The following is a 26,409-nucleotide window of genomic DNA, read 5'->3' on the forward strand; positions in this document are numbered from 1 at the left end:
ATGTTCATACAAATTTGATAAACAATACATAGCTATCACATCATTTATTTTTACTGTTAAGGTTTATATATATTTATATAAGTACTATAAAGTAAACATTAGTTCTGTGCAAAAAATATTACGACCAAGTCTTTGGGAGAATTATCACTTTAAATATTGCCACCAGGGTTTGGGAGGTATGTTTGGTATTACTTGACAGGAGCTCTAAATGATTTAGACAAGTCCACATGTAATATGAGATATCTTTTTTTATTTACCTTAAGCACAGTGTTACAGTATGTTTTTATATTTTGGATTTACACTCACTTGTCAAAGAAAACCTATGAAGACAGAAATATTAAAGCTGCCATCAGCTTTTAAAGGTTTAAATTATGGGACTGTCATTTTGACAACAACAAAAAAACCCTTATTATGCCCAGCAGATTTCATTTAAAGTTATATTACTAGTCTATATGGGATGTAAAATGGAATGCCTAAATGGCTTAACTTTTCTGGAAATAAATTCTTCTATAGGCATTTCAATATCTTGGCATTTGGTAATGTGATATTTGCTTTAAGCTTAACTTCAGGTTTAAATACCTCACTTAGTTTTGCTACCACCCCATAGTGTTAAGGTTTCTGGATGGTCCATTTCAATGACATCAAATATACTTTGTACTCATTAAAGAGGGACTATACTCCCAAAAAACAAAAACACACTTACCTTCAATCCCGCAGGGCAAGCTGATCAATCCGGGGGTGTCCGGCATCTGGTTCCACATTGTCCCGACATTCGTCCCAGAGCCAGTGCTCCGGGTGCCTCCATCTTCGTCTTTTCTTTCTGATTCCCGGGCATGCCTAAAAGGAGCGCCCAAGAGCCTCCTGGGATGCCTGACGTTGGTATCCCGGAAGGCTTTGCGCTCCCTTTCATTCTTGAGCGCCTAGGCGGCCGAGAATTAGGGGGCGGTGCTGCCCCCTTTTTTTTTTTTAACCAAAAAAAAACACCAAAAAGCACCAAAAGAAAATAAACAGAACTTTTATCGTATGTAAAAGGGTTGTCTACCCTTTTATGTAAAGTGAAAGTTCTGAGTATAGGTAGGCTCTAAGTAGCACCACATATTATTGTGACACCCCTTTTTCCATCATGATGCACTGGGCCCACAGGAAGTGAGTGGAAGGATGCTGGGTATCATTCAGTTGAGAGAATGAGTCTATGTGAAACTCTATTTATTTATTTTCTTAATTTATCTCATATTTAGTGTTATAGACAGCTGACACAAAATTAGTGACCAGGGACTCAGGGACTCAGTATTAGGGATGGGGTGGATAATGGACCCAGAGCTTATTTTTTATGTTTTGAAGATGCTGGGAAGTGATCTTTTTCTTTTTTTGTTCAAGTTGGAGCTTTAATGGGAGGACCCTGAAATCTATTTATTTATCTTAGAAAATATTATTGGAGCAAGTTGTGCTAGAGGAACCTGGAGTAAAAAGTTTCTTCAGTAAAAGTAATTATTTTGGTTGATGTATTTGTCTTTACCACCCCCCTTCCCCAGCAACAAAATCTTTATTTAACCAGCTGACTACTAATCCATTGTAAATCAAACCAGTGTTTCCCCATTTAGGGTGAGGTAGTAAGCTTGCTTTTATCTTCAACCTTTTTCCAGTATATACTAAACATGACTTACTTGTGTTTCTGTTCAGTGCCAGGAGCTAAAAGAAATATCCCATATTTCTAGGTATGGAGGAAAGTGTCAATCACTGCATGTGACAGTATTTGATCAATATGTGCTGCCCCATGGGGATTCTCTAGCTCTGTGTAAGCTATGACTCAGGCAACTTGTAGCTTAGACCTTTGTGTGTTCCTATGTGCAAAGTGAAATGAAAGGTAAGTTCTGGTGAGTGTGGAAAACACAGATTTGATTTAAGTACCTTTTGTAAAGGATCTGTCAACCCTGTGCTTACAGAACTGGGCTGTAAAGCCTTCAGCTGCAGTGGTGGTCTTTAGCCTCATAACATTGTAATAACTCTACAGCAGTCATGTCAGTCACAATAAATCTGATTAAATGCTTCACTGCTTCTAAAATAATAAGCAGTAAGAAGTCAGAAGATCACTGCTTCTTTTAGAGGCTTCTATGCCAGGTATATGCTGAGACAACATATTTTCTATAAATAAGCAAATCTGTCCTTGCTTTCCTAAGTACAACTAAAATGTAAATATCACATGAAAGATCTTTGTGTTATATACCTTTCTTGTTTTTTTTTCTCTTTCGTTTCCTAGTGGCATCAAAGCAAAGACCTCACAGTGATGAATATACAAAGAAGATTCCTCCACCCAAGCCCAAACGGAACCCAACAACTCATCTCAGCACATCATTTGATGAAACATACATAAAAAAGCATGGCCCAATGAAGAGCAGCCTGTTTAGAGAATTATCCTCATCTCAGCTCAGCAGTGCTGCTCTAGACCGAGAGGATGAAGAGCCTGTTTATATAGAAATGGTAGGCAATATATTAAGAGACTTTAAAAAAGATGAGGAAGACCAGTGTGAGGCAGTGTATGAAGAAATGAAATATCCTATATTTGATGATGTAAGCCAAGATTCAAGGTGTCTTTATGAAATGGATCACATTAGTTGTTCTTCTCAGTGTCCTACTCCCACAGTGCCTGATTTAGAATTCACCAAGTCCTCAGTGCCATCAACTCCCAAAGGCCAGACTTGTGATATCCCCCCTCCATTTCCAAATCTCCTATCTCAAAGGCCTCCTTTATTGGTGTTTCCACCAGCACCAGCACAGTGTTCACCAAATTCGGACGAATCTCCTCTAACTCCTCTTGAAGTGGCAAAGCTACCTGTATTAGAAAATGTGGCTTACATAAAGCAGCAATCTGCTGGTTCGCCATCCTCACATACAGCACACATTCCAGGGCATCAGAAAGTGGAGAAAGACCAAACAGTGGTGGTTCATGGAAATACTTCATCTGGGCATTCTTCTTCACCACCACATGCTTCAACAACATACAGAACGCAATCTCCTCATGGTTACCCTAAAAGTCATTCTGCTTCTCCTTCCCCTGTGAGCATGGGTAGGTCACTGACTCCTCTAAGCCTCAAACGACCTCCACCCTATGATTCTGTGCATTCAGGAAGTCTGTCAAGAAGTTCTCCATCAGTGCCTCATTCTACTGGCAGAAACACACCACAAGAAGGGAAGTTAATGAATTCATCTACCAGTACTTATTGTGCATCTCAAAGCAGCTCGCGTTCCAGGACACCAACAAGCCCCCTTGAGGAATTATCAAGCCTCTTTACCTCAGGAAGGAGTCTGCTAAGGAAGCCCTCCAGTGGAAGACGTTCTAAAGAACCTTCAGAAAGTAAGTGTAAGATGTAATTAAGATGGTTTTAAGGTCCAGTACAGTTGTTTACCAAGTGGTATTATTTTTTATCAAATAATTCACCATTTTGTTTTGTGTTAGCCATTAATGAATGCAGTAAGTTTGGTGATACCTCTATTGGCTAACTACATTTTTAAAGATGCAAGTTTTATAGAATTCCATTGATACATGCATTTAGAATTAATAATATTTATAATTCAATAGCAAATATATTTCACCTGCAGCTGAACTCTTCCTGACCTTCCTTAAACCAGTTTAACGCAAACAAAAGCCCTTCAACTTAAGCTTTTATGCTACTAAGAAAGCCTCTATTCACTGAAAAGTTAAAAGCAAGAAAAAGATACTCTTGCAAAGTTATTTAAATTAGCTGAATATTTGCATGTAGATTTAACTGATCACCAAAGAATCATTCAGTCCAGGAATCCAGTCAACATTGATTCATAGATTGTGTGCCTTTTCTAAAAAGCTGAATAAATCAAAGTTGATATATTTTGGAGAAACAAAAATGTATAACTAATTAATTAGGATTTATAGAATTAACTTGCTCATGTGTCGTCATGGGCAGTGATAGGAATAAGTGTGTTAGATACAGTAAGTGCAGGCAACCTTAACCAAGTAGTTGTTTATGTATACTACTAATACTAAAAAGAACTGCCTAAAGGGGATTTACAGGATATTCTTTCTCGGAACAAGAGTTCACCTATTATACCCATTGCTAGTGTAAAACATCATGATCATAAGTGCCATCATATTTGAAAGGTGCATGCTTAGTCTTGCAAGTGGTAATGACAGGGGGCAGAACATTGTGTAAGGAATGGCAATCACTGTGTTGCTAACCAAGAAGCCCCTAGACATAGGCATTTTTAGTTTTTCTAAAAATTTCATTCATGCATGTATCTCTGTATCTTTGTCACTTGCTGAAATCTGGGGTTAAACTAAAATTTTTGACACATTAGACAGTACATGCATACTCATATTTGTTCTCCTTCCGTGTTCTGCTTCTACCGATCCTTATCAGCCACTAACAGTGACCTGTGGGGTGATCACTGTATTGTCCTCCAGGATATTACTGTCTGATCCAATCACTTGTTCATTTTTGGCATTATTGCTTTTTTGATGGCAGACCACAAGCCATCAAATGAAATATATCTCAGAAGGTGTTTAAACTAATGAAATCTAAAAGTTCCTAACTTTATTAATAAGTAATCATTTTTGTGGTTTCATATTCATTTAACGCTTCTAGCTGTGTTAAGAGATTTCATTATTCGCTTCTTCATCTTTGCTAAACAAATGAAAGCATCACTTTCAGAAATCACCCATATTAATTTTTTTGCCTCCGTAAACCTCTGTGGCTGTTTTTTTGCAGCCAGATCAAAAACGTAGAAACTATGTAGAGAAAGATATCAATGTTGTGGGACAAACATTCTTCCATCTTAACGTGATCCTAACCTTAAAAGGTTTCATTTTTGTGAACATTTCATGAAATGCATCTGGGGTCTTTGTTTTTCAACCAATAGTGTTCGAAGATGTCACTACAAAACATGCTAAGAATTTGCAGCCACCCACAGAAAGCAATTTGAATTCATCTCTTTCCTCAATGTAAATCACAGACTAGGGGAAGGGGGTTCTTTTTCATTCTGTTTCGTGCTGTTGATGAGGGTAGAGAGGCAACTATACAACATTTACAACTATAAGAAAACATTTTACACAGGAATTCCAGTCTCTTTAAGGCAGGGTTAATTTTGTATTGAGAGAGATACTTGGTACTCCTATCTGCTGAGATTGACAGCTGTATTTGTCATTCCTGTTAGTAGCTTTTCAGTGCTGCTGCTGCTGTCTCATAGCACAGAAAGATAGAAACCTCCATTATAGCACAGCATAGACTTTTCATTTTTTACTTGGTACCCAGACTTTCTCTGTATTTACTACAGTTTACAGTAAAAAGACTATATACAGATACACACTACAGAATATTCAATTGTGATCCTGATATAGTTCTAAATTTGTACAGTGAATCATTTTTTACTAATATGCACCATAATTCCAGCAGCCGTGATCATCGGATTTTCCATTCCCATGCTTGAAGCAAATATACACATCAGTCACAAGTTTGCTAATCACATTTTTTTTAATTACAGATAGCCTACTATTCAATGCAGGGATTTCTCTGAAAACAATGATCAGTGTAAAGTTCTCTTTACATTCCTTAATGATTTTAAAGATGAACAATAGATGAAGAATGCTTCTGTTGTTCAAGATAAACAGTTCTTAATTAGTATAAACTGCAATAGTTTCACTTTTCTATTGATCCCCATTTCACAAAAATGTTTCTATTTGCCAGTTTTGCTCATCAATAATGTGTACATTGATCACAACTTCATTGGTTTGTATTTGGCCTGCCTCTTTAACTATTCTATTGGGTGCAAAGTCTAACGTTAAAAATAATATAAATTAAAAAGAGTAGACCGACAATAAACCATAATAAACTGATTTCCAGGGATGTCACTGTTACACGTATTTCAAAATTGCATTGGTAAGTTGATGATAGTGGCAATACAGGAGGGCAGAATATAAACATACTAAACTTTACCTTTCATTCGACTTCTTTTTGCTTTTCCAAAGACATCTCCACAACAATTTACCATTGACATCTGTCATTAGGACAGGCTCTCCTTTTAAACATTCCCATCCACCCCACTTATGGTGGCAGCTGTACAATTTTAGGTGACCACAAAAAATTAGTGGTCATGCAAGAAAAGTGTTAAACACAAGAAAAAAAAAAAAGTTATAGGTCTATTTCTGCTTTAAAACGTTGCAAGAATTTGGAATTGTAATTTCCAATAATATGTTGAATATAGGTTTACAGTTAATTTAGGTTATTTCTGATTTATTTCTCAAAAATCAGGCCAATAACAGGATCACTTTATTGAAGTTGTAATGGCTGCAGAATACATAGGTCTTTGCTTTTTACCACCAAATGCAATTATTAGTGCCACCCTATCTTGTTTTGTTTGATATCTTCCCTTTAGATGTCATTATATCATCTGTCCTGCACTTAATGTTAAAATGGCCATATGCCTGGGCAGACTGTGTAATATCATTTTCAACTTGTTATGTGTGTTTGGATTTGAATAGTTTAAATGGATAAAAATCTACACAAGTATCTAAATAAACAGGGAATTTTCAGGAACTACAGTATCATGTATTATATGCTATTGTTTGGTTACATATTTCCAAACTTAGAATGCTTTTTTCAGTCACAGTTTAATGCACCAGTTCTGATCATAGCATTTTATACACAAATAGAAGCAGACTATTTTTTAAATGTTTCCCGAAATATTTATCTTACAAACATATTCCACTTCAGCTTTTATTAAGTCTGATTTTTTTTAGTTGTTTGGGAAAATCTGCTTATAGTCAGACACTTAGAATGGGAATAAACTATTTAACATGTAAAACAACGACCACTAACTATAATAAGACATTTAATAAATTAATGTTTTCAAGGCTGCAAGCTTTGAACAAATTAATAAGGCAGTTAATTTTCCAAAGGGGTACTCTGTGCACAACAGCAAGGTTGTAATTTAATGTTATATTGGACGTGCTCTATAAAGCTTTCTTGATGCTCTAACCAGCCGTTCTGAATCCTATTGTTTCTCTGCACTGAAAATAATTGGATAAAAAACCTTTTGTGTTTGAATTAGAGTGCTGCTTCTGAGATTATTCTCCGGTAGGATGTCTGTGCTTTGTTTCTGCCTAAATTGTGGCATGAGGTCATCTTATTCATTTAAGATCCATATAATACAAGCCTTACCCGAAAGTATTAAGTCATCATTTTAAGATTAGCGAAGATACTGCTTGATACAAGGGGTCAAAAAAGGTAACAGGAAGTCACGTGATCAGATTGCCCTCTAACAGACATTCCTCCATCTAAATTATTCACATGTGCATTAGTATGGAATAATTTTACCTGCAATTAATGGCAGGCTTTGGAGTTTGACATAAATGGAATGCTACAGCTCATCTCCATGGCTTTTCAACCTGACTGCAAAGAAGGGGCTGTAATTTGTGTTCTTGTTATAAAGCATAATCATTTATATTTTTGGAAGAGCTGATGTGTGCTGTAAACAGATTTTACTAATGATATTCAGTGTTGAAGGTCATTAAAAGCCTTTTGTCACAGTATATTGTAACCATTATATAACATTGTCAACAGAGGTTGCAGGGGGAAAAAAGATTATCATGTAAAGAGTATTTATTTTCTTTATTTTCACAGGCGTTGTTTTTGCCACCTTTAGTGCCTCCAATTAAATTAATTATATTCTACTAGCACAGGTCAAGGGAAATGTGTTAAGGACCTGACTGTGTGAACAGATCTGGATTCCCATACTCGGAGGCTGTAATCCTTTGCCTTCAGAGAGGGCGTAGGATTTTGGTGCAATCTACCAAGTCCCAGTACCAGGTCAAAAGGTACATTGAACCTTGCATGCTAAACACAGCAAACTTATTAAAAAATGTTGCACATAAAAAAACATACCACTGCCTTCTACCACTAAATTAGTAACAATATTGCACAATTAAATAAATCTGGCCAATTTCCTATGCTAAGAAAGGGGTGCTTATTATAAAATAAAGAAAGGAAAGGAGCTCAGTACCTTTTCATTTTGAAATACAGCCATTAATACCGTTCATATTTTGCCTTAATATAGAGAACTGAATAAAGAACCAGTAGTCTTTGATTTTTTAAGCATCTAAAGCCCCACACATACATCCAATGGATGTCAGAGAAATGTTGCTGGAAACAATCTTTTGTAAGAATGGATGAACACTATACAGACAGCACCATTGTGTTCTACAGAGAGGAGGAGGAAAAAAAGAGGGCACCTCGCTGTGCTATCCTTAATTGGAGAGAACAGTGGTTGTTCCCAATCAGTCGTTCATCAATCCACTGTTGTGGTTTGATTAATGATTTTAAGGACCTGTCGTACACATGTCAGATATTCAAACTGTTGTGCTCCTCTGGGGTGACCATTATCTGACGTGTGTACGTAGCTGTAGGGTTAACTTGTGTCTAAGCTATGTGCGACAGCCACTTAAACACATCTGCATATTAGGCATTACAGTACTTTTTGAACAAGTTCTTCCTGACTGCAGGCACCGTGGAGCAATTCTATGTGAATTTTACATTCAGTGTTACAAAGGTTCAAATTACTCTCTTAGGCTTCTTTGCTTATGTCATTTGGTCCCCCTCCCACCTGCGATGCTGCACCCTTTTCATCTCTGCTTCTATCTTGTCTTCTGCAAAAATCATACCTACCTGTTTATTATGAACATTTGCTGTCCATGCTGATATGTCTCAGCTGTGTGTTTGCAGAGTTGATGATACAGCAACACTAGGGCAGTGGTTGAAGCCTCCATGGTATGGGCACAGTTTTTTATGTTTTTTTTTTAAGCTGCCTTGTCTGCAGAAGAAAGATTCCTGGTATGGCACATACAACAGTCCCTATGGGCCACTGATGTGCTGCTGTTGTGCTCAGTTTAAAAAAAAATGTAAGCTAAATGAACCATAAAACGATATATTATATTTATGTATCATGATTTGTTAAAATGCTGTTTTATTATTTTATTTTACAGCACCAGACATATTTTTATTTATGGTTAAAAGAAAAGCTTTTTTTGTTTTAATGTTGCTGTTAGTAGAATGTAATCTAACAACAAAATCAACATTTATGACCTTTCCTTTAAATTCCTTGGACCTGTCTTGGTGTTACTTGGGGAATTTTTGTAAAGAAATGTTGTTTGCAGAGTTGTTGAATTAATACTTTAATGGTCCAGTCTACTTAGATTGCCACATTTCCTGTCTTGACCGGAGAGTTTTCTGACTCCAGACAGATCTTGAGGGTCAAAAACGTTACAGAAGCCGTGTGTCTTCAGTTTGGATCTATGTGTCCACATGCCTCAAGAGGCTGTCTGCTGTTGGGGCAATTCATTTAGAAGGAACCGCTACTGATGAAACATGGAGAGAAAGCCTTAATGCTGGCTCTGTGCCATACAACCTCAAATGATCCCAAAAGGAGTGAACTAGATGAAACATCCTCCTTTTTTCCAGCACCACACACTATGCAGACTTTTTTTGCAGACAAAGGAAACCTGAGTTTACTATTGATATTCAAATGTGGTTAGAAAATGTATTTCCATTGACTGTTAGCAATGCTGGCATGGATTGAAAGTAAAGTCTGAGTATGAAATGACATATATGTAAACATAATTAAAGTGAAATGCAGAGTGCATGCCCAATCCAGGACCGGGATAATCCAAGTCACATGTTTTCTTTCGGAGTTGTATTTGAAGAGACCTTGGGATAGGAACAGTAAAAAACTGCTGCAGGTATTATGCAGCAATTGTACATTTTTGCATTAGCCTATAGATACAATCAAATAGCAGGTTGTCCTGGCTGTGGCACAATAATACTGAAGCCTTCCATGCATTTTGAAGGTAATTTGAATAGTCATAACATTGCCAGAATGGCTTGGGACTTGGCCTTATTTAAAGGCTTTTTAAAGTTGCTGCAGAACCTGCAATGGCATTAAAGTCCATGTTGCAATTTTTGGCTATTCTAGTGACAGAATTACAATGCTCTGCCTAAGTGCATTATTATTATACAGTATTTATATAGCACCATCATATTACACAGTGCTGTACAAAGTTCATAGTTGTGTCACTAACTGTCCCTCAAAGGAGCTCACAATCTAATGTCCCTACTCTAGTCATATGTGGTTATTGTAGTCTAAGGTCAATTTAGGGGGAAGCCAATTAACCTAACTACATGTTTGTGGGATGTGGGAGGAAACCAGAGTACCCGGAAGAAACCCACGCAGACATGGGGAGAACCTGCAAACTCCATGCAGATAGTGTCCTGGCTGGGATTCGAACCTAGGACCTAGCGCTGCAAAGGCCGGAGTGCTAACTCTGAGCCACCGTGCTGCCTACATTCTCATGGCATTTAGGATTTTTTGCTTTTCTTTGGATCCTTATACAAATTGCAAATTTGAAATAGAAATTGTACATTGAAAAAAATACTTATTCCACTGATTTTCCAGCCAATAGGTGTAGAAAGATCATTATCCAAAGTCTTGTCAGGAACCAACACAACCTGGAGTCTCTTGCTTTCCCCTTACTGAGTCCGGAAGTAACGGAGGAATCACCAGGAATACCACTAGCAGGGAGATGAACACTGCTTGAAGTGTCAGATTCTAAAGACACTTTGAAATTTGAATTTTTTCTATTAGAGTAGCATTTAGTGCCAGAGAGACAAGTATTTCCCTTTGTTGTAGGTACATTTGTTTATTTTCTTATTGGATTAAGTCTGGGTATAGCCTTCAGTAAGCATGTGTCACCTTTTAGAATGGACTCAGCATACCTATTGCCAAGGTAAATGATTTGTTATTTTCACAGATTGGATGAAAATACTTTACCATATTAATATAAATCAACAAATGTATGAATTTTCATAGTATTAACCCATCTCATCAAATGACTTTCATGCCAATATGACTTCCACACTTTCATCTTATTTCAAAGATCTTGATTAAAGAAATTTGTCTTGAGAAGTCAGTATCCTAAAAAAGACTACATTAAAGTTTTTCCTATTCTGCATGGATTTAACTTGATTACTTGGTATGAGTCATCTTGGTGTGTGCATACAAATCAAGCTAGTAGGATTTGTCTTTTTGTAGCAGAACTGGTTAAAATGTTTTTTTTAAACCTGTAAATTATTTACATGTAATTTCCAAATTCAGGCACCTTGGCTTCCAGCTAAAGTCAGCCTTGCTCAGGCAAAGCTGAAGTGTGTGAGTTGTGGGTGGAATGACATACAAGTCAATTGAGTTCAGAAATAAAGGTTATAAAAATGTGTAGTAGCATTTGTACAGAACTACTCCCCTTCCTAATCTTCTCAATACATAGATGTTCCCAACTGCCTGCTGGTCTGTATGTACCTTACCATTCCTTATTTTTCTATGGCCTCCATTGTTGTCTGCAGTCCTTCAGGCAAAATAAAATTGGGAGATGCTTGCACATTAATGTCCCATTGCTGTTAATGGTTTGTCCCATTCATGTCTATTTAGTGTTTGTGCACAGACACAATCAGCCTAGCACTAGTTTTTTATTGGTAGAATGCAGAAATCCCAAGTGGCAGCAGATTGCAGAGTGACTGGGTATTTACCTGCAAAGGGGGACGGGGTTGTTGGACAGCTTATTGAGGACTAAGGTGGGGTTTGGTAACAAAGCTGAACCTGTATTTTACCTTTACCTGTAACATTGTTCTGCATTTTAGTGTACATGTGTTTACAAGCCCCATGAATGTAACATGTACCATATTTATGAATTATATCATTTTTGTCTACTGCCCATGAGTTTTGGTTTATGTCAACTAATTTCCATGACACTGCTCAGCCTTTCCTTCTCCTAAATTCCACCAGACAGTTAAGGAGTCCATGAGGAGTTTCTTTTGAGGAGATATAAGTGAGTTTAGAAGCAGCATTATTGTAGACCATTGTTTCTTCCTTTTTGACATGGGAAACCATTGAAATAACTTTCGGGTCTTCAGGGCACCCCTGCTATATTTAAACATCCATAGTTAACAACATATTAGCCTGGGGTTTGCAAGCAAAAAAATGTCTCCCACATTGCTGGTCAGTGGGAAGAATGTCACTTAAGCTGAGAAGAATAAATTGGTCATTGCTCAAGGAACGTCTGGAGAAAACCTAGGTTTTTACAAAACCCTGGCTGAGAAACACTGATGTAGCATATGGATTCTCAGGTGGAATCCCTTTACGTATACACTGTAGGTGAAATTTACAACTGAGAATCACCACTGTTGGATTACTAAGAATTATCTTGTTTATTATATTACAGAATCTGTTGTATCTGACTGTTTTAATAAAAACATTATTTTCAAAGGGACAGAACGTCTTTGAAGTTGAATTTGGGTCACACATCAAAAAATGTTTTTGATATACACGTATATAAATTATTTTACTGATTCAGGTCACCTAATTATGGGTGGGTGGGGGTTGTGGGCACACTACTTTTTCTGTTAACACGAAAGAATACAATGTCTCATTTATTTGTCTTCTGTATATATATATATATATATAGACACACACATATACATAGACACACATATATGCATATATATAAATATATAGATAGATAGATAGATAGATAGATAGGTAGATAGATAGATAAATAGATAGATAGATATCCGTTTTACACATTCTGGGGCCTCTAAAGTGATAATATTAATGGAATAATAGCATATTTGAACACTATGGCAGATTATCTCTGGGCTTGATCTCCTCAAGATCCCAGGGGAGAGAGCTCTATTGCTAACTTCCTAACATTTTAGTTTTTTGGTGTTGAGGGGCTAGGTTAACACAAAGTTACACTTTAGGGATATCTTTTTCCAAAATACATTTTTTCCTGGCCTTGGAGTATTATGTGAATTTTTAACATTTTCAATACCCTAATATTCCTTTTTTTTAGAACCACCGGATGAAATGAAGGTCAGGAGTCATAGCACTGAACCCTTACCAAAGTTGGAAAACAAAGACCGATCTATTCACCATTCCTCACCATCCTCCAGAGAGACGATGAAAGCTCAGGAATGGGATGGAACTCCAGGCCCAACTCATGTTTCCAGCAGACTTGGAAGATCGTCCGTCAGTCCAACCATGCTAGCAGGAAACAATAGCTCAGGTGAGAAATGCTGCCGAATGTCTGGGTTGAAATAATCAATCAATAACATTAAATCTAAAAAAACTGTTAAAAAACTGGAGGCACTTTAATACTGGCTGGTTGATGATGTTGGAATAATTAGGCAACCAGTCAGGGTGTTCTCATTTTGAAGATCTTGTATGCAGCATGGCCTAATTTGCACATTGTGCAGTTATATTAATAAACAGGCGTAACCAAGAGCTAAAAGGTGCATTATTTGCTAAGATTAATTCACATCCAATATCAATTATTGACTGCATTTATTATCAATAATCAGCCCTTGAGACCAGGGCCATATATATAAAAACTATGCTGCCCGAAGCATACCTGAATAATATTGCTTTTTACAAATGCACACACTTATTTTAGTAAAAACGAGAGCTAGGATATGCTATTAGTAGATTTATACTTTTTGCTTCACATTCACAGTTTCTTTCTAAATATACAAACCATAAACAAAAGAAAGGAGAAATTGTACTCTTTATTTTAGTTTTTGTTGCCCAAGATTTAGGTCCACAATAGTAAACAAAGCAACATAGCAAAAATTGAGTAAATGGTCCAATCAGCCTATTGAACAATTACAAGTTAACAAAGTAAACAATGGATGTAAAGGGTAGAAACATTTTCTTGTACGGATGTCAGTTCATGCATTTGGAAGTAAATTAAGGGGTGTAAGAACCATGATTGTGATTTCTGACTTGTGGACATAATAGCTGTTGAACCCATTGTACTTAGGGGGTATTACCACCATAACATAATTTTTATATTTTGGCACATGCTGCATAAGACAGCCCATCCATTTTAAATGTGCTATCAATGCACCTCTACGCACAAAAAAAGGTCTTTCCTAATTTTTTATACTGCATGTGCAGAGCATATGTATCTGTGAGATGCACTGTATGCAGTTGCATTTTAGCATACCGTAGATGTTTTGAATAGCAACTAACATTTATTGTCAATGCCTATCTATTATATTTTTAATTTGTTTTCCACTTATACATCATGCTACCTTATGTGCACTACATAAGAACTGCAGATGGCAAGGCAGTGTACACAACAATTACAAACTATGATACAGGCAAAAAAGAGGCTCCTACCAATTGAGCGTACAGTTTTGGCAGTGGTGAATCGTAGTACAGCGAGTAGTGGAAATGAAACTGTGGCTAATTAGGCTACATACACGTTAGACTTTTATCGTTGGAAAGGATCTTTCATAATCCTTTCCAATGACAAAAGACTGAAAAATGCAGGAATGAGCACTGTACATACAGCACCATTCTGCTTTATGGAGGGTGGAGAGTGAGCACCCTGCTGCGCTCTCTCCCCTTCACTTGCATTACGGTCGTTCTTCATTTTCGGACCTGTCAGCACAGATCTATGAACGACTTTGAACGGCTGCTGTACATACATCAGATTCTCATTTGATACTAGCCCCGAAACAATAAATCAGATGAGAAATAGCATAGATAATAATTGGTAGGCAGGTTTGAAAAGCTAAGTTTTTATGTTTGTTTAGAAGTGGTAAATTAGGAGAAAGCCTAATGGGACCAGGAGGAAATTGCAACGTGTGTGTGGGAGGGAAGGAAGGGGGTTTATGGAAGTAGGGGATCTAAAGAACCCTTGGAGCCATGCGTGGGAGGCAGTCCCAAGTTAAGTAGTACTTGGTTTGTCATTAGAGAAGTGGAGAAGATAGTTGGGGTATATTTTTGTATACATTTTGAAATTAAAGGTAGACAGAAGCCTTGAAGTGATTTAAAGGCAAAGCACATTAGCTTGAATTTGAAGTGAGATGGAATCAAGTAGAATGATTTTTAGAGAGGAGCTGCACATGAAGATTAATCTAAAGCATAAAAAGTCTAGCAGAGGCTTTCAGGATGAATTGTAGAGATGAGTGTCTTGTTAGTGGAATTGAAAGAAAGTCTGGTCATGAGGGTAGGAAGGGGTGTATTTTGGAGATATTGGTTCAGGTGGAAAGGCCTGGTGAAGTTCTGGATTTAGAAAGTTAGGTAAGAGGGTAAAAGGTGACATCAAGACACCATCTTCTCGGGAGGGTGGGTGACTTGTCATTTTTAGCCTTAAGAGGTGTTAGGGTATGTTTTAAGGGTTAGGGAGGGAGGATAATTATTTCTGGTTTATCCACATTGAGTATGTATCCTACAGGTGTATGTCACCCATTCATGATGAGATGGTTGACAGGCAGCCTGAAACTTTATTCAGGACAAAGCGAGACAAGTGGTGGATAGGGAAATTTGTGTGTTATCTTCATACAAATGGTAATGTAAGCTAGGGAGTGTATGCGTTTACCAAGAGAGGAGATGAAAAAGAGAAGAGTACAGGTCCAAGGACCAAGGCTTGGGGAACTTAGGGAGGGGAGTGAAAGAGGAAACGTAACCATTGAAAGAGATTTGGAATGTGCATTCTATGGTTAATATTGTTATATTATTGTAATGTGTTCCAATTTTTATCAATATATGTCTTTTGATGATTATGTCATGACCTTATGCTGTGCGTTCTTTACCTTTACCGTTCAATCTCTTGTTCTGCCCTTATGTTTGAGACAGAATACACGTTCTGTTCCTGATCACATTGACAAGAATTTACACTTTTCTCAACTGCAGAATTTGTAAGTGATTGTGACTACACAATAGTATTTTTCTTTTGCAGAAATGAAAATCAGCTGCAAATTAGGTCGATCTGCTTCCACGTCAGGTGTGCCTCCTCCTTCAGTAACTCCCCTCAGGCAAGCCAATGAACAACTACAGAGCCAGGTACCACCGTTACCCAGTAGTGAATGACGTCATCTGATTCTACATGCCAAATACTTTCCACTTCTCTGTCTGTCATCTGTTGCCGTCCGCTCTGTGTCTGTCCTCGTACAGTCCACTCTGTGTCTGCCATTAGTCAACAAAGTCATCCGCCGCTCTGTCCACGGAGGAGCTTTGTCTTTCTGTTTCTTCAATTCCTGTGTTGACTCAGACTTTACTCATTCTGTAATTTGATTGTAACATTTTACTATTTGTACTTTCCTAATTATTTTATTTTTTTACATGGTGTGCACATTTTTACTATCGAGAAAAAAAAATTTATCATGTTTTGATAAATTTCACAACCTTCTGTTTTCTGTGTAGAGATGAATGTCTTGCCTTCTGTGGTAAATGCATTGTTAATTTGTACATACATTTTCAGAATCTCCACAATATGTAATATGTGTGTCTGTTTTTGCATCTACTTGATTCTTGGTGCATGTTTATATTACACACTGAAATTCACAATCAACAGAATACTTGCACAGCCATCATTCCTATCCATAGATATGGCAGCTACCCAAATGTAAGCCTTGTGAGATAAAAGAAGTAAATAAAAAACTATAGACTGTTTATGATGTAAACTGTTCAATATTATTATCTCCTATATGTGCCAGAGTGTGCTGTCATTTGGCAGATAACCCTGGCAGTTTGGGGGTTGATCTGAGCCAATTCTTTTGCCAAAAATAATAATGATGACCTGTAAGTGTTTGTGCATGAAAATTCCTACCTATATTATCATCTTTAAAATATGAATAAAAGCAGTATCTAAATACTTTATCTAAGTTGTGTTGATAAATTTACCTTTACTGTGCATTGAGTGTCTTACTTAAATTGCCATTCTTTTGAAATAATATTGTGAAACTGTTGGATGTTTTATTTTGTACTTCCATCTAAGGTATAAGCAAAGCACCTGGAACAGAAGATGAAGTGTTGGCAACTGTAACCGAACGTCTAGGGTAGTAGGGACCAGCACTTTACACAAGTAACTTACTATACTGTGGTCACTCCCGCCACATACACTTCCCAAAACCTGGTACCATGACTTCTTCTTTCTTTCAATGCTATGAGAGGGCAGAGATATTCTAGACTTTTAAAAGCCTTTTAATTTGTAAGCTGCTCATAGTCACTTTGGCCCTGGGTCATGGAAAGTGTATTCTCTTTCAGGGTTTAAATGCTTTGCTGAAGAACAGGTTAGGAAGGAAAAGCCTACAACCCTTGATATGTGCTGCTTAGCCTGTTTCTAAGCTGTTATACAATTGTTTATTCCCATTATATTTATTGCATTTCCAAAGTTAGTATACTTTCAGAAAAGGATGTAGTTAAAACATTAATTTGCCAACCAGTATGAAAACTACCTTTTTCTTGGTGCCGTTACCTTTTAGAATTTTCTGTGCAGTGTGGCAGAAGTGTCTAAATCACAAGACTAGCTGAAAGAAATGTTTAAGTAATTTAGTAAGAATACATAAAATGTGTAGACTGATTACCCAAAACAATAAAACCACCTGCCTAGTATTGTGTAAGTCCTCCTTGTTCCACCAAAACAGTTATGACCAATGGAAATATAATTTCCACAAGAGTTAGACACAGACTCTACAAGGAAAGTGTCCTGTGGTATCAGGCACCAACACCTTAGCAGCAGATCCTTTAAGTGCTATCCTAAAATATATTTAAAATACCATTTAAAAGTTTCTCTGTAATTGTCAGAATAGTGTTGTGACGTTGTGGCTTTGTTCTGATGCTCAATGATGTGAGCAGGTCTACCTAGGGAACCCTGCCAGATGATGATCATCTGCAACATCAGATTAGTGTGCACAGCATGGAAGAAACAAGTCATTAGGCTATTGAGGATCAGTGGCCAATTACCATCATATTGGATTGGTTGGAAAACCACTTCTTGTGAGGTGCTCAGTATGCTTTAAATGCCTACACCAAACTTTTCTCCCTTTATTCATGTGATGCCGTACATTGACAGTATATATGGAGAAAGAACCAAAAACTTTATACTATAACCATTATACTGTGCATGGGGTATACGTGAATATGACTGAGAACTTCTAGATCAGGGGTCGGCAAACTCCGGCCTTTAAGCCAGATACGGCCTAGCCTGTAGTTTGTTCCGACCTAACGCCCCCTAGGTAGCGGGTTGCCGACAGATCTGCCAGGGGCTTGAGCCCCGGTGCTGCCTCCTTACTGTGGCTCCCCTATTTATTGCGGCCAGCGTTGATACTTCTGCCGCTGCGGTAAATAGGGAACGCTCCCTGAAGGGAAATCCCTCTCCTCCGCAATTCCCTGGTGGTGGGCGGAGCCATTAGGACGGGAGTTTGCCGACCCCTGTTCTAGATACTACATTTTACAAAAAGTGAAATTCAGGGAATTGAAAATCTATAATTAATTTCCCTTTAATTGAGCTATGATAGGTTGTTTTTACATCTTATGTGCTAGTCAGAAATGCACTGAATGGTGTATAATGTGGATATGTTTTTCTATAATGAAGTTTACCTAGAAAAACTTTGTTTTTGCCTTATGCCTGCAATGGCAATGTACAGTTTCCTGTACTTTTGATTACTTTCCCCAGAAACTCCTGTCCTTGAGGGCCACATATAGGCCTGTATTTTCATATACACACCACTTCATGAAATGAGTTGCTGTCACTTAGAAAAATACTAAAACGATGATAAGATCCTGGCCCTCAAGGAGTGCAGTTGGACAGTCTTACTCTAGACCTGTTTTTTTCAACCAGGGTACAGCTGTGCCTTATTGACCTCCCATTTGATGGAACCTGCATAGTTTTGGGGCCAATTTCACTTGAAAGAGCCAACAGCATTAAACCGATTATCTATTTAGCTGATTTTAGGGAGGAGTAGGCTTTCTTCTCACTAACGTCTGACAAATTGGTTTAGGAGGGGTTCCACTAGACCTAAAAATACTTTAAGAAAGGCTGTTCTAGATTTTTTTTTACTTCTTTTTGTTTTTTTATCTTCTGTCCCTTGTAAGATAAATCAAAAGATTCTCAGGTCATGCATTCCCTTCTAGGTGGTGATACAGGCACTGAAAAAAGGACTAAAGAAAACAATGGCTTTTAAATTACACTGTGTGTATCTACAGATATATGGGATTATTGTCTGTGTTAGAAATTCAAGAAGAATTTGTACAGAGTAAACCTAATACCCATCTAAGACCACTTGACAAATAAGCAGGTTGAAGTGTGCCATGAGTGTCATCTAGTGGTTATGTATTGGAATGCATTTAATAAAAAATAGATTAAAAATGTGTGATGGCAAGAGAAGAACATCCACAGTGGAGCTGTGCTGGTAAGTAGGGGGTTTAGATTCAAATGCAGTGATGCTCCCCTGTATGCTCTTGTATGTGTAGTAATGTGATCTTAGAGTAGGAAGCAATGCATTCTATTCTGTCCATATAAGTTAATTGCACAACTGGTGAGGATGATCTTCAGACAGCCCATTTTCTATCTCTTTTGCTGCTTGAATGTTTTATTTTATGGCAGTAAAGGGTAAGAGACTTGGTGGGTTAAGCACTCAGTAAAGAGAGAGGCAATGAATATTACAGATAAGAAGTAAGCTGGGGCACAGTAAAGAGTGAACATAAGGGGGAGCGGAACAGGATTTAGCATTTGGGATTCACAGTGCCTAGTAAATGGGGTGCCAGCATGTACAATTCACAACACAGTGTGTGTATTTATGGGAGGTAGGGGTGAAGGACATCAAAAAGGCACATGCATAATGAGTGAGCTCATGAGGCAAACATTGCAATAGATCTCCAAAATCTGTTTTGTCACTTCTAACTGCCTACCATGAGAAATATAAAGTCACACCATTGTTGATTTTCTGTAACCTTAGATGAAATAAGAATTGAAAAAAAATTAAAAATCTTCCAGCGTCCACTTTACTCAGTTAAATAGCAGTTTTGTTGACTTTTACATTATGACATTCCTTCTGTTTATTTCCATATTTCTTGCGGAGCTTCTTCTAGCTCTGTGTTTTAAAGGAGCAATCTGCTATTTTAAACTCCTGCAATAAGTCCATCTGTTCCTGTGCATCCCACAGCTTCCACGATTTAACCAGAGCACAGAATGGAGGAAGTCAGATCACACATAGGCATGGTACAGGAGTTTATCATTTCTGTGGCTGGACTAGGGCACATTGGTCATTCCTATTAAAGTAGACCTGACTTTTACCATTATACATTTTTACTTGTCCCTGAAACAATGTGATTGGATACAGTCATTGTATTCCTATGTGATTGTATATCTATTTAAACCTTCTGGTATAATTTTTCTATTTGAAAATGACCTTGTAGCTAAATATACGATGCATTGCCAATTAAATTCTGCTTCTGACATATTATTTTAAAATCCAAACTCTACAGACATGCTTAACAGAAATGTCTTTAAAGTTTAATCACACATTTTTATAACTTCTGTAATAATAAAAAAATATATTAGCTCACTGCTTTAAAGTGTGCAGAACAATTTCAGTTTTAATTCATTTGCATCCATTTGCTGTTGGCCAGCATTAAAGAACTCTATCTATAGATGAGAGATTGAACTAACATTTTTCTCTGGGCATACTTTGTAAAGAAGAAAATAATTTTCTCAACATCAGAAGGCTGTGGGCAGTACTGGAGAAAACAGGCAACACATCATACTGGTGTATTTAGAGGCCCCTAGGACAAGTAATGGTTAAAAAAATGCAGTTATAAATTAGGGCTTGTTACAGGCAAACACTTGCAGTGACCCTCTCACCCTAAGGGGATACTCCCCGAAGTCATTTTTTTTCAATAAAGTAGTAAAAATCAATATGCAGCACCTTTTTCCTGCTGTTTTTGTTAACTTCAATGGCCAGCAATGCAGATCATTAAACATGTAGCATCACATGATGAGAGGTAACAGAGAAGTCTTACCCTAAAATGTTTACTGTATATACTTTTGACTTGGAAATGGCATTAGTAAAATAATCTTGATTTATACTCAAGTCACACCACTAGATGGCATTGTGTCTTCATATAAAGCATATAACAAACTCTTGTTGTCTGAGATATTATAAATTATTATTAAAGTTTGATACACGTCAGCTAGTTTTCTAGGTAAAGACACAATGTCATCTACAGGTGGCCAATAATAATGGACAAGACCATTTTGAGTTGTTATGGTGAGCCCTTGGCTCTTAAAGTACAAAATAATTTACCCTGTAAAAAAGCCTCTCCCATTGGTATTCATCTACTTCAGAGTTTTAATATTAAACAATATTTCATGTGACTCTATTTGACAGATGACCCCTATGCAGTGGCTTTATGGTGACCACACAATGATGGACATGATTGAGAAAAAGCGTACTTTGTGCAAAGAGATTAAAGCAAGACAAAAAACAGAAAAGGGACTCTGTAAGCAAGAAAGCATGCCTATCCTACCTAGCTGGAAGAAGACCAACGGCTCAAAGAAATACAGCCCTCCTCCCTATTCAAAACAGCAAACCGTCTTCTGGGACACTGCTATATGACACAGACATAGTTCAAAGACTCCGTCACATGAATGGAAGGTTTGAATTGCACAGGTAGCAATGTTCACTTGATAGAGCAGTTGCATTTCATGCATAGGGGACATCCATGCACTCAATGTCACTGTTCACCTAATGCAGCTCAAAGAAGATTGACCTACCTACTTCACGTCACATATATTTAGCAAGATTTTTTTTAAAGATATATACAACAATAATAAATGTAAATAATTAATCAGTTTATGAGCAAAACAAAATACAATGTTAGAAAATAAATTATTACAATTTTACGAATAATTTTGATATTTTGTGTAATGTACTAAATCTGTAATGTTGTTTACTATTTTATGTAAATTTTTCTTGTTTCATCGGATTCTCACTTTGACTTATTTTCTGAGGCATGTATTTCATTATCCTTACTCATATAGTCCTATATTTACCTATATGTGTTCTTTACATAACAGGATAACAGAAGAATGGCAGAGATATATTAGATTGTCCACAATATATTTTAAATGGTATTTAACGTGAGGGACAATCTTCTATGATATACTACCTATGTTGTGTAGCGTCACTTTTCTGCTCAGCCCTTGGTCATTGCTGAATGATACTAAGAATCTTTTATGACTAATATAAAGGTACATGTCACATAAAAGTTCAATAATGACCTATAACTGTCTGTAGAATGATTTATTAGGATCAAATGACTTACTTTAAAGGGTTTGAAAACTTTCAAAACTTTCAAAAAGTTTCTTTTCTCTATTTTGCCACATCTCCTGAACTGATCTATTTTCTCCTTTCACGAACTAAAACTCCAAACTTATCGAGTTCTAATACCTTGTCCAGTTGTGCCAGCTGCATTTTCTTCTGCCTGCCTGGCTGGGCTATAGGCAATTTCACCAAAAAGAAAATGCCTTTGTCTTATAAAGTAAACTGGTGCCTATAAAAAAAAGGAAAAACTTAAAATGTGGATAATGCCTTCACACTGCATCTTTTTTACAGTCCAGGGCCAATAACTGGGTCATCTACTAAGAAGCACTGTCTGCCTGTTTCTAGTATTCTTTAGGGGGTGTTTGTTTTCCTCTCCCAATATCCAGTTAGCTAGGAGACTAGGAGGTTCACTGTGATTAACACAAGAAAAAATGGGTGCGAGGCATAAATATTCCAGAAGCATGTATACCATTTGGCTGTAGTATCCTAATAGTTTTAATAAACTTTTTTCACCAATGACCATCCCCAACCAATTGTTTGGAAACCAATATCCTATGCACTTATATTCAGTAAAGCTTCCAAAAATGTGGAGCTTTCTATTGCTGACCTTCCTAAAATGCTGTTTACCTGGCGGTCTCTGATTTAGAATTAGAAAATTTTGAGATATGTCCTCAGCAGCAGATTATTTTTTAAGTTTCAATACGTCTTTAAATTTTACAGGTTGTAATGAACAGTGCAAACAGGAACATCTTGATACATGATACATGAAGTAAAAAAATGAAGATTAGCACAGGATGTCTTTAATAAATACTTATTGTTGCTGTATTAGCCTATTGTTAATCAGGAAGCCACCTTCTTTGTAAATAATATCCAGAGTGCATTTACCATGCATGCAATCATTCACATCAATCCTTTTCCCCATTCCCCTATCAATGTAATATTCTGTAGGGGACTTAAAAGTATTAGATTGCCTCTGGGACCAGTTTAAGCAGAAGGGAAATATTATAATGGCTTTTTTTTTTTTACCGTGGACCAAAATATAGCACATGGAACAATCCTAAATAATAGGAAATATCACAAATGAAAAACACGTATTAAAGAAAGGATTTGAACCATGTACCACAGGGCTAAAATTTATCGATGCTAGCTGCTCAGTCTGCATTCTTAGTGGAACATAACTAACACAAGAAATGCTGTGTGTTAAATAAATATTTAATGTGACTATATCTATACTGTGCTATTCCTGCTAATATACCATCTAACTGTGTTTGTGTGTGGAGAAATGTTATCGCTTCTTCTCTGATATCACAATTCTATAGCAATCACTTGATAGCAGTTGTGAAAATCCTATGTAAAAATACATTTTTGCCTATGAAAGCCTGTCTATGTTAAATATGCCTGGATACCACAACATATTCCTTTGTTCCTAATTAACCAAAATTGTTACTTTTTATTGGATGAGGTCAACCAATTAAAAAATATAATTCGAGCCAATGGAGTAATGAAGGAATTAAGGGCAGTAAAGTGAAAATTATTTTTACCATGTTTCACAGCTGCTACTTAAGGATTGTAAGAGAGTTGTGAGTTAGAACACTGAGCAGCTTACAGCAGCTTGTACGTATAGATGGCATGGCAAGCAGAATTTTATCACTCACTGTAAAAGTATGCAATCAGTCTGAAGTATTCAAAGGCTATTGGTTACTGCTGGCTTTTTAAAAGACAAATGTTATTTCTCTCTCTCTCTATTTCTGTCCTAACAAAACCGTACATGCATTAGGCATAGATCTATTTTATAGAAAGGACAGTGCTTACATCCAAAGTTTTGTGTCCAATTACAAAGCAGTGGTGACTAAGTCTAGGGCATTATTAACATTGTTAACAGCTAGGTTCATCCTGATGGTGCCTCTCAAAGACTATGCAAGATCATGGGTAATTAAAGCCTATTAACTTGTTAAGGATTTTTTTTTGTAATGCTGTGCTATTTGTAAATCACCAATAACGCAAAATTACCATTTTACTAATCATTTATTGTCATCACATTTATTTATTGTTAGACATTTTATCAGACTGAAGACTAGATTTTTTATTCACAAACATAACTCTAATTTTGTCACAGGGCTATGCCAAATCAAGAGTCCATGGGATCATACTGTTTATATATAATAGACCCCTGACTATAAGGGACACCCCTGTGCTAATAACACAGAATGGAATATGTACCCATATGTTCAAAATTAGCCATACATACATCCTAACCAGATACAAAATCCTTGACTATTTATTTAAAAAACTGAGTACCTGGAGTGCCACTGAATTATCAGTGACATTTGTTGTATCTTCACTAAAGCACAACTTTAATATCCGTTTGTAGACCCAGATATCAGCCAAAATAATATTAATAAGTAACAAAACCAAAGGCCTGTTGGTTAGAGGTCTCCTGTGTTTTATCATGCTTTCACACGCGACACATGGCACTGACTACTACAAATAGCCTCATTTAATTCAATTAGCTCCACTGTACATTTATTATATATTACATGATTGTTAGAAATATCATACAGATCAAGGGCTGAGTAAATGTCAATAACTTTATTACTAGCAATGCAAGCTACACACTCCACTGTCCAAATGGACACATATGATATGTACGGGAAATGCAGGGAAATGGTCATCAAGGTATGGAAAGTTTAATTTTTATGGATGTGATGCAAAGATTATTTAGAAGCAGAAATAGCAAGAAATGTATAAATTTGTGTACCTATGTTTTTATTTGTGATTTATTGGTAATAAGGATTATATTCTAAGGGCCTGATATACTAAAGTCACACACCCTGCGATATTGGATTGCTGTTATTGTGATGCTCTGATTTCTGTAAGCAAATGCAATGTACAAACACATTCACTGATTAGGCACAAATGTCTGTGGTTGTAACAGGAAATGTATATGCCCTAACCATAGGGCAGGGGATCATGGATTCTATACTTTTATAATTTATTTTACAGGGTTTAACCCAAACTTAGAAACTGTCTAACTGTCCTAATTACAGCAAATTAGTTTTTACTGTAATAAAATAAATATTATTTTATTAAAAAAATATTTTAATCAACATATGCTATTTAATATCTATGGTATAAACAGAGAACGCACAGAAATTCATAACAACACTGTCAGTCTGGTGATGTGATAATCATGTGCTGCCAGTGCTTTCTAGACATTAGTGCTTTAACAAATCAGAGGAAAAGTTTTCTGTTGTCTTGCTCATTTAAAATATACATGTAGAAAAATGCAGTCAAAATTGGTTTCCTATTGTGAGATCAGGGGAGCTGGTAATGAACATATAAACTTTTCAAACTGTTAAACCCATTAAAAAAAATTAAATATCAGTATCACTTTTCTGTCTCTCCTAGCAGGCTAAATCCCAAAGATCTACCACAAAGCAAGGCAGTGTTTGCCCATCTGAACCTATCATCCCAGTTTGCTAGCGAGAGAGAGCGAACACTGCTCACCCTTTCTGGCAGTGAACACTTGACTTTATTAAATCAGGCCCTAAATGTAAATTAACTATTAATTTTTATGTATTAAAGGTAATATGTTTTAAATATGTTCAATCTATTTTTTGGTTTTTGCTATGTAGACCTTGTTATTTTTGTAATTAAGTGCTAAAGATTTGCTGGTGCTTTTGGGTTAATTTAAATATTAGCCTATGTCTTAAAATGATCCATTTACAGCAAATAATAAGGAGGAAAGAAATAAAGGCAAGTGTAAAACTATTTTAGTTAAATGTTATTTAACTATAGATATGTTTTGAGGTGCATGATATTGCCAATTTGCGTACAATCTTAGGCATTTTCTAAATGCTATATTGAGAAGGATTGCACTTGATTTGTAAAAGAAGCTAGCGATCATCACACCAAAGTAGATATATAATTTGTTAAAGAGTGTATACATTGCCCTAATTTACTAAACTAGTGTTCACTAGCCAAGTCTACCTTAAGTTTATGCCATTCCAAATCTACTGTGATATAACAAAACGCACTAGCACTTGCCTAAATCTCCTATTTGCCTCACCTATTTGTCCTTGTTTCACCATAGTAATGGAATTACCAGGCTACAGTGATTTACGTTTTTCCTTACTATAAAATGATAAAAATGACATTATATTGTATAGAATACCTTAAGATGAGTTCTCTTTTGTAAAAGGTACAAAGCTTTAAGCTCTCTGATTTT

General features: G+C 36.6%; 1 protein-coding gene across 1 annotated transcript in view; it reads left to right on the top strand.

Annotated features, from left to right (window-relative positions):
• The window catches only part of NYAP2 (neuronal tyrosine-phosphorylated phosphoinositide-3-kinase adaptor 2), a 97,929-nt gene extending 72,645 nt beyond the window's left edge, over positions 1-25,284 (top strand). The window contains exons 4-7 of the mRNA XM_072407932.1: positions 2,258-3,352; positions 12,920-13,132; positions 15,815-15,918; positions 21,246-25,284. Coding sequence (XP_072264033.1) covers positions 2,258-3,352; positions 12,920-13,132; positions 15,815-15,918; positions 21,246-21,473 — 1,640 coding nt within the window. The 3' untranslated portion in view covers positions 21,474-25,284. The remainder of the gene's footprint in view (positions 1-2,257; positions 3,353-12,919; positions 13,133-15,814; positions 15,919-21,245) is intronic.
• Positions 25,285-26,409: the final 1,125 nt, after the last annotated feature.

The sequence above is a fragment of the Pyxicephalus adspersus genome, chromosome 4 (assembly GCF_032062135.1).
Source record: "Pyxicephalus adspersus chromosome 4, UCB_Pads_2.0, whole genome shotgun sequence".
Classification (NCBI taxonomy): domain Eukaryota; kingdom Metazoa; phylum Chordata; class Amphibia; order Anura; family Pyxicephalidae; genus Pyxicephalus; species Pyxicephalus adspersus.